The sequence below is a fragment of the Phocoena sinus genome, chromosome 9 (genome assembly GCF_008692025.1).
Source record: "Phocoena sinus isolate mPhoSin1 chromosome 9, mPhoSin1.pri, whole genome shotgun sequence".
In the NCBI taxonomy this organism is placed as follows: domain Eukaryota; kingdom Metazoa; phylum Chordata; class Mammalia; order Artiodactyla; family Phocoenidae; genus Phocoena; species Phocoena sinus.
The window spans coordinates 12277908-12290039 of record NC_045771.1 but is presented as its reverse complement, the minus strand read 5'-3'; the positions used below and the strand labels follow the sequence as shown (position 1 = coordinate 12290039).

Below are 12132 nucleotides of genomic sequence, written 5' to 3'. Positions count from 1 at the left end.
CAAAAACGTGAGGCACGGATTCAGCACGGAATCTCTGCGAAGCAGCTAAGAGGGTGCAGGGCCAGACACCTTCACTAAGGCCCCCAGTGAGCCTGAGGAGTGTGTACGAGTGAGTGCGTGTTGGCGTGCTGAAACAGGAAACTCCAGTTTGAGGTTTGAGCCTCAGTGAGAAGATAAGATCTTGAGTTTCCTGGAAAAGCTGCTCCCTTTTGAGTGTCGGGCCCAGAGAGTCTCAGACACTAATCACCACCTTACAGGCCAAGATCAGCTCTCCTGCCTAGGCTGTCCCTGTCCCGTGGTCCCCCGTCCCACTGCCCTGCCGGAGAGGCCCTGGAATGGCCCTGTTTCCCATCCTGTGGGGCTGGGTTCTCATGGGTGCAGTGAGTACAGGTCAGAGGCCAGACAGAGACAGCCACTCGGTGGCTTGAGGGACGGAAAAAGGGACTGGGTCACTGGGGCCCCTGTGGGTACAGAGGTTTTGCTCCCTGATCCCAGATCTACATATCTCCTCGCCCTGTGTGAGTGCCCGTCCTGTTCCCAGCAGCCTCCTCTCCGCCTTACTCATAGGACCCCCTCTTCAGGATTCGGCTATAACTAGTTATTTCTGGCAGTGACCTTTAGCTACTTTTACTACTCCCAGGACCTTTAGCCTGGCCTGCTTGTGTGTTTCAGATGCCGACACAAGCTTGGTGGAGCAAAGCCCCAGGTGGGTCCTGGTACCTCGCGGACAGGCTGAAACCCTGCGCTGCATCCTGAGGAATTCCCAGTACCCCTGGATGAGCTGGTACCAACAGGATCTCCAGGGGCAGCTACAGTTGCTGGCCAATCTGCGGAGTTCTGGGGATGAGACGGTCATATCCCTTCCTGGAGCAGATTACCGGGCCACGCGGGTCAGTGAAAGAGAGCTGAGCCTACACGTGGCCAATGTGACCCAGGGCAGAGCCCTATTCTGCACCTGCAGTAAAGACACAGTGAGACATCCTTCTTGGGCAAATGAATAAAAACCACCCCTGGTTCCCAACCACAGACCCAATGTCCTCCTCTGCCCTGACGGTCACCCAGCCTGCTTCCTCCCCACCCAGAGACTCCCTTCTGGCCTCTTTACTACAAGCAGACCACCCCTGCCACTTTCCCACTGCGCTTCAGAGACACTCGGCAAAATGAGCACAGCAATCGACCCATGGGCTCTGCAGGGCTGGGGGCAGCCTTGACTCTGCCACTTGGGGCTTTGGGGAAGACCTCATCTCACTGAAACTTAGTTTCTGTGTTTGCAAAGTACAGACAGTAACTCTACCCAACTCAGAAGGTTGCTGCTAGGATTAACGCAATTCAGGTGAAGCCTTTAGGAAAATACAGAGGCACGTAGGAAGCACTTAATCACTGTTAGCTATTTTCTCCACAGTATGCGTGTGTAAAAGGCATATTGCGGGCTTCCCTGGTGGCACAGTGGTTGAGAGTCCGCCTGCCGATTCAGGGGACACGGGTTCGTGCCCCGGTCCGGGAAGATCCCACATGCCGCGGAGCGGCTGGGCCCGTGAGCCATGGCCGCTGAGCCTGCGCGTCCTGAGCCTGTGCTCCGCAACGGGAGAGGCCACAACAGTGAGAGGCCCACGTACCGCAAAAAAAAAAAAAAAAAAAAAAAAACATATTGCATTTCAGTACCAGTATCAGTGCCCAGAGGGGTGCTGAAAAGAAACCCAGAGAAATTCTGGGAGCTCAGAAAAGGGGTAGAGTGAATATCTCAACGTATGACCCCCCACTCACACCGCTGGAATAAATAAGCACACGTTTTTTCCAATTAGATCCACATTCTCGGCACTCAGCACTGCCTAAATTTCTCACACCTCAAGCTCAAGTCGATCTTTCTAAAATTAAGATCCACAGAGAGGGCCTGACCTAGAAAGGACCAGCGTCTGGGTTCCATAGTGGAGGATTTACCAAATATTGACCTAAAAGCCGTGGCTCAGAACTGGGTCTGCAGCCTGAGGAAGGGCACACATGGAGTGAGGGCAGAACAAGGAGACTCAGCCCCAGACAAATGGCCGGGAACCAGCGGGAGAGGCGTTATGAGAGAGAACCCCATCCTGAGACCCCTGCAGAGATGGGAGACCGTACCGCAGCTAATCCACTCTGCTTCCAGCTCGGAGCTTCTCCATCCTAGACGGTGTGGACCACGTGAGCAGGTAACTGGGGTGCAGGGTGAGAGTGAGTGAATAAGGAGGCATTTCAAAGGCAGCCCCGTCTCTGATGGTGGGGTGGGTGGGCCTGTGGTTTGCGGTGCAGAGCTGCAGGCACTTGCTCTTTCCTCAGTGCTTGTGGGCAGTGAGAAGTTTTTTCCATCAGGGAGCACCATCTGCCCACGAATCTCCACGACCTGCACCAAGGGCATGACAGCAGCCATAGGTGTTGGTCTTCTCTCAGCCCCTCTCAGGTGTGGTGGTGAACACCTGCCCAGCTCTAGAGGACAAGGACAGGGATGAAGAGGAGGTCGAGAGCCTGGCCCAGAGCCCTGGGGGCATCTGGAGACCTGTGTTCTCTCATTTCTCCAGGAAGGGTACCTCTGTTTGAGAATATCACTGGGAGGTCCGCAGTCAGAGGCCATCGAGAGGCGGTTTAATACAGAGGAAATGGTAGGGCAGGGAGGCCCTGGGCCACCGGCTCTTAAAGGAAAGCTGGGGCTCTCTGCTGGCAGTTCTTAAAACAACTACAGCCAAGCATCTGGCTGGAGTGATGGAAAGGACCATTGCTCCGATGGGTTCCCTTCAACCTCAATCCCTGAGAGCTCTCTGGCGACTTCCTGGATGCAATTCTGCTCTCTCAGACCCTGAACTATGCCTTAATACTCTTGCCTGTATCCTTGATTCCATGGTGATGAAACTAGCCCTCGCAGAATGGCGGATGGTAGGGGTTCAAACGATGCTTTTTGACTGAATGGATAATGTTATTCCCTGGTTACTCAGGAAATATTGATCAATGTCCTGTGAGTCTCCCGTCTTCAGGTTGATAAGTGATTTGTCCGTTTCTTTGCAAAGTATATTTAATTTCATTTTCTCCTTCAATACTTTCAAATGCTCTGTTAGGCAAGTACATACCACCATTTTTTTAAAATAGGGAAATGGATGCTCAAGAGTTTGTATGACTTGCCTGACGTCACATAGCTAATAGTAGTAGAACCAGGTCTCAACAAACAGGAATTCTGTTTCTATGTCTAGGACTCTCAACACCTCTCTCTGCATAATGAACACATTACTACTGGGATGGGGGAGCTGTTACCTGGCCAGCATCTTTGCCCCCCTCCAGAAAGCCGATGCACATAACATTGCTAGTGATGTGGGAATTCCCTGGTGGTCCAGTGGTTAGGACTCGGTGCTCTCACTGCTGGGGCACAGGGTTCAAACCCTGGTTGGGGGAAATAAAAAACATTGCTGTGATGCCATCAGGAGAGGCTGTTTGGCAAACATGGTCAGAGAACGCAGGGAAATCTACACACCACGTGGAGTAGGTCAGGTGAGTGGCCCGAGAAGAAGAGTGAGGAAAGGGCCAAGCTAGTCACCCTGGATGCAGGATCAGACTGGAATAGACAGAATTGTACTGATTAAATCTAATCACTTGGAGAGAAAAGCACTGTATTTTCTGTTCGTGTAAACCAGCTTCTGCCCCGTAGTTGTCTTCACGGTTTGGGTTAGTCTGAAGATCGTGGAATTGAAGGACTGGCACGTGAATACAGTCACCAACGACAGCTGTCTACTTGTTCTCCTTTGTCTCAGTCACTCTCTCAATCAATCAATGTATAAAAATGCCTGCTCAGTTGTCAGTATTTTACTACATAGGGTGTGACTTTCAAGAAATATGAGGCATGTTTCCTCTTTACTTCCTCCAAATATTACCCCTCTTATTTCCTTCCTTATTCTTTCATTTAGAAGGTCCTCAGAGAGCAGAAAGCATGAGCTCAAAATTTCGCTTGTCGAGCGGCAAAGAAAGGAGTTATATATCTTTGTGTAACATCTTGGTTGTAATTCAGACTCCTGAGCGCCAAGCAGAAACACAGCTAGTATTTAAGACCCATATGCCATCGTTTCAGGGCCCCTGAGTAGGGGAGGAAGAGGGGGTCTAATGTGAAGGTAGGGGATTAAATACAGGTGGGCTTGGGGAGAGGGGAGTTGATAATGAGTTAATAATTGTTAGGGTGTCAGGATCCACGTAAGGGTCCCTTGAGCTTTAGGCATACTCACTGAGTGCCCTGGTGGGAGCTTGTTGATGATAAACTGGGATGAACTGGATAAGCTGGGTTTGGGATGAATCCTGACACGTTTGGACATGAAAATAGTTTTCTTTTTTTTTAAGATTTTTTTTGATGTGGACCATTGTTTTAAAGTCTTTATTGAGTTCGTTACAATATTGCTTCTGTTTTATGTTTTGGTTTTTTTGGCGGCGAGGCATGTGGGATCTTAGCTCCCCGACCACGGATCAAACCCGTACCCTCTGCACTGGAAGGCGAAGTCTTTACCACTGGACCACCAGGGAAGTCCCAGCAAATAAGTTTAATTCTAATTGAAGAAATAAGCACAGATGTAAAGAAATGGTGACAGATTCCCAGTCATCCCTTGGTAAAGGCTTCAGTGGAATTATGATTTCTTGAGTGCCTACTATGTGCTAAGTATTATGCTACATGCCTTACATAAGTTATTTATTCCCAACAATCCAGAAAAGTATTATGGGTCCCATTTGAGAGATAAATACACTAAGGCAAGAGAGGTTAAATTACTTAATTACTTGCCCAAGGACACACAGCTAGTAGCTGTTGAAGCTAGGATTAAATACCAGCTTGGATCCCAAATCCACGCTCTCTCAACTACACTAACCCTAGGTCACTCTTTGGGGGAATCTATAAATTAAATGAACTTGCGGTGGTGGGGCAGATGGTAGGAGTCAAAGAGGGGGGATGGCGTTGACAATAACAGGAAGGATTCAGCTAAGCTAACGCCAAATCATACTGAAGTGAGGGTAGAAGGGCAACCAGGCAGGCTGTCAGGGCCAGGTGGCCAGTAGAGGCGTGGCAGGCCAGGGAAACTAAGTGTATGGCAGGCACTTAGCAGCAGGACGTTCTGACAGCAAGGAGCTGGCCTCTTATGAGTTTCTAGCACCACCTGGGGAGAGTAAGGCAGAGTCCAAGCTTATAGGAGCCAGAGAATCAGACAAGGTTGTCAAGTCAAAGACAGCATTAATGCAACTGGGATACAAAGGGTGACTTTACTGCAGGAACAGAACAGAAGCCCAGTCATTAGAATTGGGCCTGTTAAGGTAGAAAAATGTAATAGCAAGTTTGGCTTGGTGATGAGTCACTTGAATAAGGAGGATGTTTAAACTCCTTTCACAAAGGACAGCATTGGACCCCGGTCTTGGGCTGCTGTTGTAGATGGAGCTCTGCGGATTATAGACGAGCCAATTAAATTAATCAGGGTAGGGGTTTGGGGCTTCAGAGAGCCAGGGACGAGCAAGTATAGACTGGGGGAAAGACAAGGGGAAGACATTTGTCTCTATGGCATATTGGTTTAATTTTGGTCAGAGTAGCTGCCAGAAAGCCCAAAGTAAGATAATCAAGCTGCCTAGTGCTGTGTGAGTTTTCAAAGGGCCTGGGAGTGATGGCCTTGGGGTTTCTTGTTAGTGTCCAATCCTGACCCAGCTTCTCAAAGCCCCATCTTTAGCTTCCGCTGGGCAATTTGATTCTATTCCAATTGTTTGAGCCAGTGACTTTAAACCAGGGCTTTTTTTTTTTCCACCCTGGTTCCCTATTGAACAGGGCTCACTTTATGGTTTCTCAGATCCTCCCATCCTTGAAGTAAATACACAAAGGAAGAAATTCTAAATTAAGTTCTAAGACGTCTTGAAAGTCTCATCAGTGCAGTAGCTGGTGTTCATTTCTGGGCACAAGAACAAGCTCCAGCCTAACCTTCACCCAGTTTTTGTGAGACCCTATCCATTCACATTTAACTTTGGGGATCTTTTCAGCCTTGAGAATGGTGGTTTTGGGCATATCACCAATCCTGACGTATCGTTAGCATTTGAGGAGGATATCAGGAGTGACACCCCTATTTTCTTTACATAAATTCTGAACAAATTGAGAGAGATAAAGGAGTAGGGCAGATGGAGAGGGAAATTTCTAGCAATGTTACTTATGGAGCTGATAGAGAATGCGGCTTAGATACATGACAACAGGATGCCCAGTGCTGCAACCTAAAATGAGGAAGACTCATCCCGCCCTTCAGGATACTGAGCGGTAGCCTCCGTCCTATTTTCTGTTAAAAACACAAAATGCAAATGAACAGAGAAGCCTTGAAGAAGAACGTTGTAGGTGTCACATTTTCTCCTCCTTCAGTGTCATTTATCTCCTGCTAAAGAACCTCTTACATTTTAATGTAACTTGCTAAAGGAACATAGACAACGTCAAGTTATTAATTTCACCTGCTTCTCTAACTCAAAATGGAAATGAATGATATTACATGATGATGTTTTGGGGCCTTGAAGGGGATTCTCTCAAGGGTTCTCCATAAAAACGGGATCCCCGGGAATGAAATTGACAGGAAGTTCAAGTTCTTATTTGATTTACATAATCAAAAACCCAACCAAAAAACCACACCAACAGATCTGATAACAGTGGACCGATGTGAGTCAATGTGCGAAAGAATCACAGCCTCCTCTCTCGCTCACAGACCTGTTAGTTATATTAACTGTTTCGATGTCCCTTGAGCGGAAGGGAGCTGGAGAATGGACTCTATTCTAACACTGAGAGGCTTCGAGCTTATATAAAAGTGACCAGTGTCTATTTGCCTGGCAACTTGTGCTCCACGGACAAGAACATAGCTTAATTTTTTGAGGGAACCTGAATGAGTTCTAATTGGTGGTGGGGGGAAGACATGGTCCGTGCCAACCTCTGATCAGAGTGGGGCTTATGAAAATTGAGCGATTCATGGATTTTTTTTTTTTAACCTAAGTCTTTCCTAGAGCAATTCAATGGGGCTCTGGATTTATTTCCTTATTTCCTGTGTGTACTGTTGCTGGGGGAGGTGCACTTTTTAATCTACAACTGGTAGAATTGCTACAACTATTACAATCTCTCCCTGGCCTGTGACCGGAGGACTTACCTTGTAGAAAACACTAAGAGGAAGTTGACAGAAACTTCCTTTAGTAAATCTAATGCATGAGCACATTGCCGAGATCAGTACTACCAACACAGGCTTGAACTGCGCTGGGTGGTAATTTCTGTTATAATGCCATTCAGTTCTTCAGCTTGGCCCAAGTCAAAAGAGTAGTGGGGAACGATAGTGTTTGATTATTGGGTAATCAGGTGGTAATGCCAATTATAGGTGCTGTTCCATACGTAGCCTCCTTACCAGAGCAAATAAATACAGTCCTTCATTCTTGGTATGCAACTATTGACCTAGCAAGTGCATTTATGTTGTTGTTGTTTAATAGTTTCATTGAAATATAATTGTCATATGATAAACTGCATATATTTAAAATGTACAATTTGATGAGTTTGAAAGGTTTGTTAAACATGTGATTAAATCGTCACCATAACCAAGATAATGAACGTATGTATCACGCGTAGAAATGTTTCCCTTTGCATTACCTCTCCCTCACTCCACTTTCTGCATCCTTGCCTACACTAGACCACTGCCTTGAGTCACTGTAGATCTGTGTGCCTGTAGATAAAACTGGAGTCATACTATACGTATTCATTTTGTCTGGCTTATTTCACTCAGCTTAATTATTTTGAGGTTATCCATGTTGATAGTCGTATCGAATGTTCATGCGTTTATATTGCTGTGAAGTATTCTATTGTACGGCTATACCACAACATTTTTTTATCTGTTTACCCATTTATGATCACGGCAAGTGCATTTTTGTACGTTGTCTTTGAGAAGTTCAGAATTACTTAGCTTTCATTTGGCAGAAACAGCAGTATATATTTCACCTCCAGAGCAATCATGATTGCTCTGGCCCTGTACCTGAATGTAATCTTTAAGGGACTTGGCAGTCTCAAAGGGTACCATACTGGTCTGCTGTATTGATGATATCATGGCGATAGGACCAGACAGCAAGTAGCAAGTTTCCCAGATGTCTTGGGAAAACAGATGTATGGTAATGAGTAGGTGATGCAACAAGTAAAAATAGAATCACCTGCTTCTGCAGTGAAGCTTGTGGGTGTATGATTGGTTCCTCCACTGAAATGAACGCATCGTTGAAACTTGTGCTCTCTACCATTAAGAGTGATGTCCGAAGGTCTCTAAATTTTATGAGCAACATATATCTCATTGGGATATCATGCTCTGAGCCATTTAATGAGTGATCTAAAAAGTTGCTAGTTTAGGGAGAGACTAAGTCAGAAAAGATTCTCCAGCCTGCACAAGTTGAAGTACAATTGGTTCTGTTTCTTGGGTTTAAACTCTGTAGCTCCAATAGTGCTAACAGTATTTTTAGCAACCTAGATGAAGTGTCTGACAAAGCCTAATAAGAAAATCAATACAGAGATCCCTAAACTAGGTAGCAAAGTCACAGTAGCTTTTTGAGAAATAGCTTCTGGTTTGCTACTAGGGTCAGGTGGAGATTAAATGCCAGACTGCCGACCACCTGTTGGCCATGATACTTGCTCTAGGCGGGGCTGCCTTCCTCTCCTTGTCGTTAACTTGGCTATGCTCAGTAGCATTACGTTCTCAGTTAGAAACGTAAATGGAACAGAGGTAAATCAGGCCCTGAGTGTCCAAATTCGTTGCATAAGCAATTGCTCTGGGCAACCTTTCCTCAATCCACACTTATGACCTCAAAGAGATTTCTCCCTGAACAGTTCGCTGAGGGTGAAAAGACTTCATCTTGATTATGCATAACTTTGGTTGATATATTGGTCCAATTGCACGTGTACTGTTGTGATATTAAAACCCTTCAGAGGGATGCCATGAAGGAAAAAGGAGAATTGAATTCTTCTCAGGAGACAAAAGTTCAGTCAACATATCTAGTTCTCTTTCTTGAGGTCAAGATTTATTTGAATTTCTTAGGAGTGGCTGGTGGTCTGCCCTGGTAGGCACTCAGAAAGAGCAAGATGGGGGAGGGGATAAGTTATTTGAGGAAGAATTATGTACAAGCGTTTTTCAAGGTCAGCTTGGAGCAGGAAAATGTGTCCCATGAGAATTCTCACCAAAATGCTCTCACTGCAGAAGACTTTAACGATCAGATAGACAAGCCTGTGTACTCTGAAGTCCTTCCTCATTGTTCTGAGTGGTTTTTAAATGGCTCTACAAACAAAGTGAGCAATGGAACCGAACGGAGCGTATGCAGAGACTTCTTGCAAAGACCCAGTTTGCCAGTGTCAGTGACCAATCTCACCCTTAATATAATGATGACATATCACTGGTATCCCAGGTCTCCCACCAGCCATGTGGTGGGAGATGAGTCCCTTTTTGTCATGGAGGGAGTAGCTATTTGTTCTTACTGCACATGACATATTCTATTTTTTTTTTTTTTTTGGCTGTGCCACGTGGCTTGTGAGATCTTAGTTCCCCGACCAGGGATCAAACCCACACCCTCGGCAGCGAAAATGCATGGTCCTAACTACTGGACCACCAGGGAATTCCCGACATATTCTAGATTTGGATTTTCTTTCTTTTGCCATCGTCACTCTCAGTACCACCATCCTTGAATCCCTTATATATTCCACAAAAATGGAACGTACTTTCCAACCAAGGAAGTTACCTTACAGTGGTAGCAGTGAGACAGTAGGCTGATGCCCATGGAATTCAGTGACCTTACCATCTGCTTCATCACCTAGGATCAGTTGGCTTTGTAAGATATCAGTATGATCTGTTGAAACTGTAGCACCATTTCAAACGGAAACATCTACAGAGGCTGAGGTGCTTTCCTGCAAAAACCATCTGTTTCTTCCAAAGCAAAAAAAAAAATTCAACTAATAACATACATGAAGGTGAAGTGCTCACAATAGCACTGAATAATCCACACACAATGTTGCTGTTCAACACCGCAAGCTAGGCTTTATTGACTTAGAGGTTTTAGAACCCTAGTGAGCACAGATTTACTGCTGGAACTTCTGCTTCCTGAGAGCAGTTCTCTTCTTGCCTAGCTAGACCGTAAGGGTGTAATAGTCTACTGGTAATGGCCACAGACAGAACTCTCTAGAACTCGGTTTTGTTTTTGTGGTTTTGATCCTCAGTCAACTGACCAAAGGCCACTCCCCATAGAAAACTATCAATTAAAACTCTCAGGCAGTAAATGGAGCTGCAGAGGTGAAATGAAAAGAAAAGGAAGGAAGAAAAAGGCAAGAGTGATAACTGGGGGAGAATGCAGTTCCCGGGGCAGCTGGCATAATAGAAAGAGCCCACGTGCAGGTATATTGGCAAAATCCATCCTGGACTCCCTGTTCATCTGCTATGTCCTAAGCCCCGGTTAACTTTTGTATTAACCTCTCAGAGCGCAAGTCCCTACTGAGAATCCTGCAGAATGAATGTCCAGAGTCTGTGTCTGGTGCTGAGAGTTGTGTTGGCAGGGAGAAACCAAGCGCCATTCCTCCAACAACCCCCCTCCTTAAACCTTCTCCCTTCCCTGTGACTTCTATGTAGCGCCATCCTTCTCAGACTTCCGTTTGCCGTGTGTAACTTGCCAAAATCACATGCTATTGAATTCTGTGCAAGTAGTAGGGGTTTTGTCGCCCAAGATGGCAATCGAGTGGCCTTTTTTTTTTCAATAAGTCAATGGTCGATTCGTTAGAGAGGACACAATTGCCGCTCCATAAATTCCAACTGCCTAAGGGGTATGTAGTTTGCCATGATCATCATTAGGTGAGATGGGAGGGCTGCCATGTATAATCACGGTACAGGTAGGTACCAGTCACCCACTCTGTGGGGCAGGAGTGAGACAGGTATGTGCGATGCAACTCAGGACACTGATTAGATTTAATTCTGAGGCTGGACTTGGGGACAGGTGGTGTCATATGGTCTAGAATTCCCATCATGAGAGCTCAGTTGTTCGGGACGGTATTTTCAATCCAGGGTATGTAGTTAATGATTCTGGTATAGATGCCAACATCGGCTCTCAAAACACATCCATCTACAAAAGTCAGGATTCCTTGAAGCACCCCATGGCACAGGGCAGGGGCAGCTGTGACTTCCTGCCAGGGAAAAGGAAACTGGGTTATCTCTCTGGCAAAGGACACAATAAAATGGGAAAATTAAGGCATTGAGAGTACATTAACTTGCAGGGCAGCCTCCTTCCTGGCACAATGCCCACGCACATCATACTATCTCTGATGTTGTAGGTTTTATAGGCTTCGTGGCACTCAGTCTTGGAAATTACAGAGATATTGACATTCTGCAGTGAGTCGGGGTCCTTGTCTAGAGGAAAGAAAGAAATAGAACTTGAAGAGTTATGAGATACCAAACTTTCTTTTTTCTTTTCCCTCTTTTTCATCTTATTTCATCTCCTGGTAGAAAGGAAGAGTTCAAACACTGAGAGAAATCACAGCTATGACCACTAAGACCATAGGAAATGATCAGATTAACAATTTCTCATGATACAAAGTGTCTATCTACTTATAAAAGAGATTAAATTCTTGGAAGTTAGATGTAAATATACGACATTTTTGCAATGAAATGAAATAGATTACTTAAAACATTTCTGGCAATTCAAACGTTTAAAAAGTGTCCTTTGAGTTGGAATCTTATTCATTCAATTTTATTTTACTTTTTGAGCTTCCATGTTTTTTATTTGTCCCATATTTTACATTAATCACTGCCTCCTTTCTAATTTTTTAAATTGAAATATATTGACGAGAAACACTTTATAAATTTAAGGTATATAGCATATTGATTTGACACATTTGAATACTGTAATATGATTGCCATTGTGGCAACAGTTCACCTCTACCACCTCACATAATCATCATTTCTTTTTTGTGCTGGGAAAAATTAAGATCTAGTCCCTCAGCAAGTTTGATTATAATACAATATTGTTATTTATATTCACTATACTGTGTATTAGATTTCCAGAACTTATTTATCTACTAGTTGCAAGTTTGTACCCTTAAACAAGGTCTCTCCTATTCTGAGAGTTTGAAGGAATTTAGTG

General features: G+C 45.1%; 1 gene segment (V, D, J or C); it reads left to right on the top strand.

Moving 5' to 3' along the window:
* The first annotated feature begins 235 nt into the window (after positions 1–235).
* LOC116759201 overlaps positions 236–12132 on the top strand; it is a 204509-nt gene continuing 192612 nt past the window's right edge. Inside the window, 3 exon segments of the C gene segment in view lie at positions 236–390; positions 673–960; positions 8047–8058. Of these exon segments, the coding sequence occupies positions 336–390; positions 673–960; positions 8047–8058 (355 nt within the window).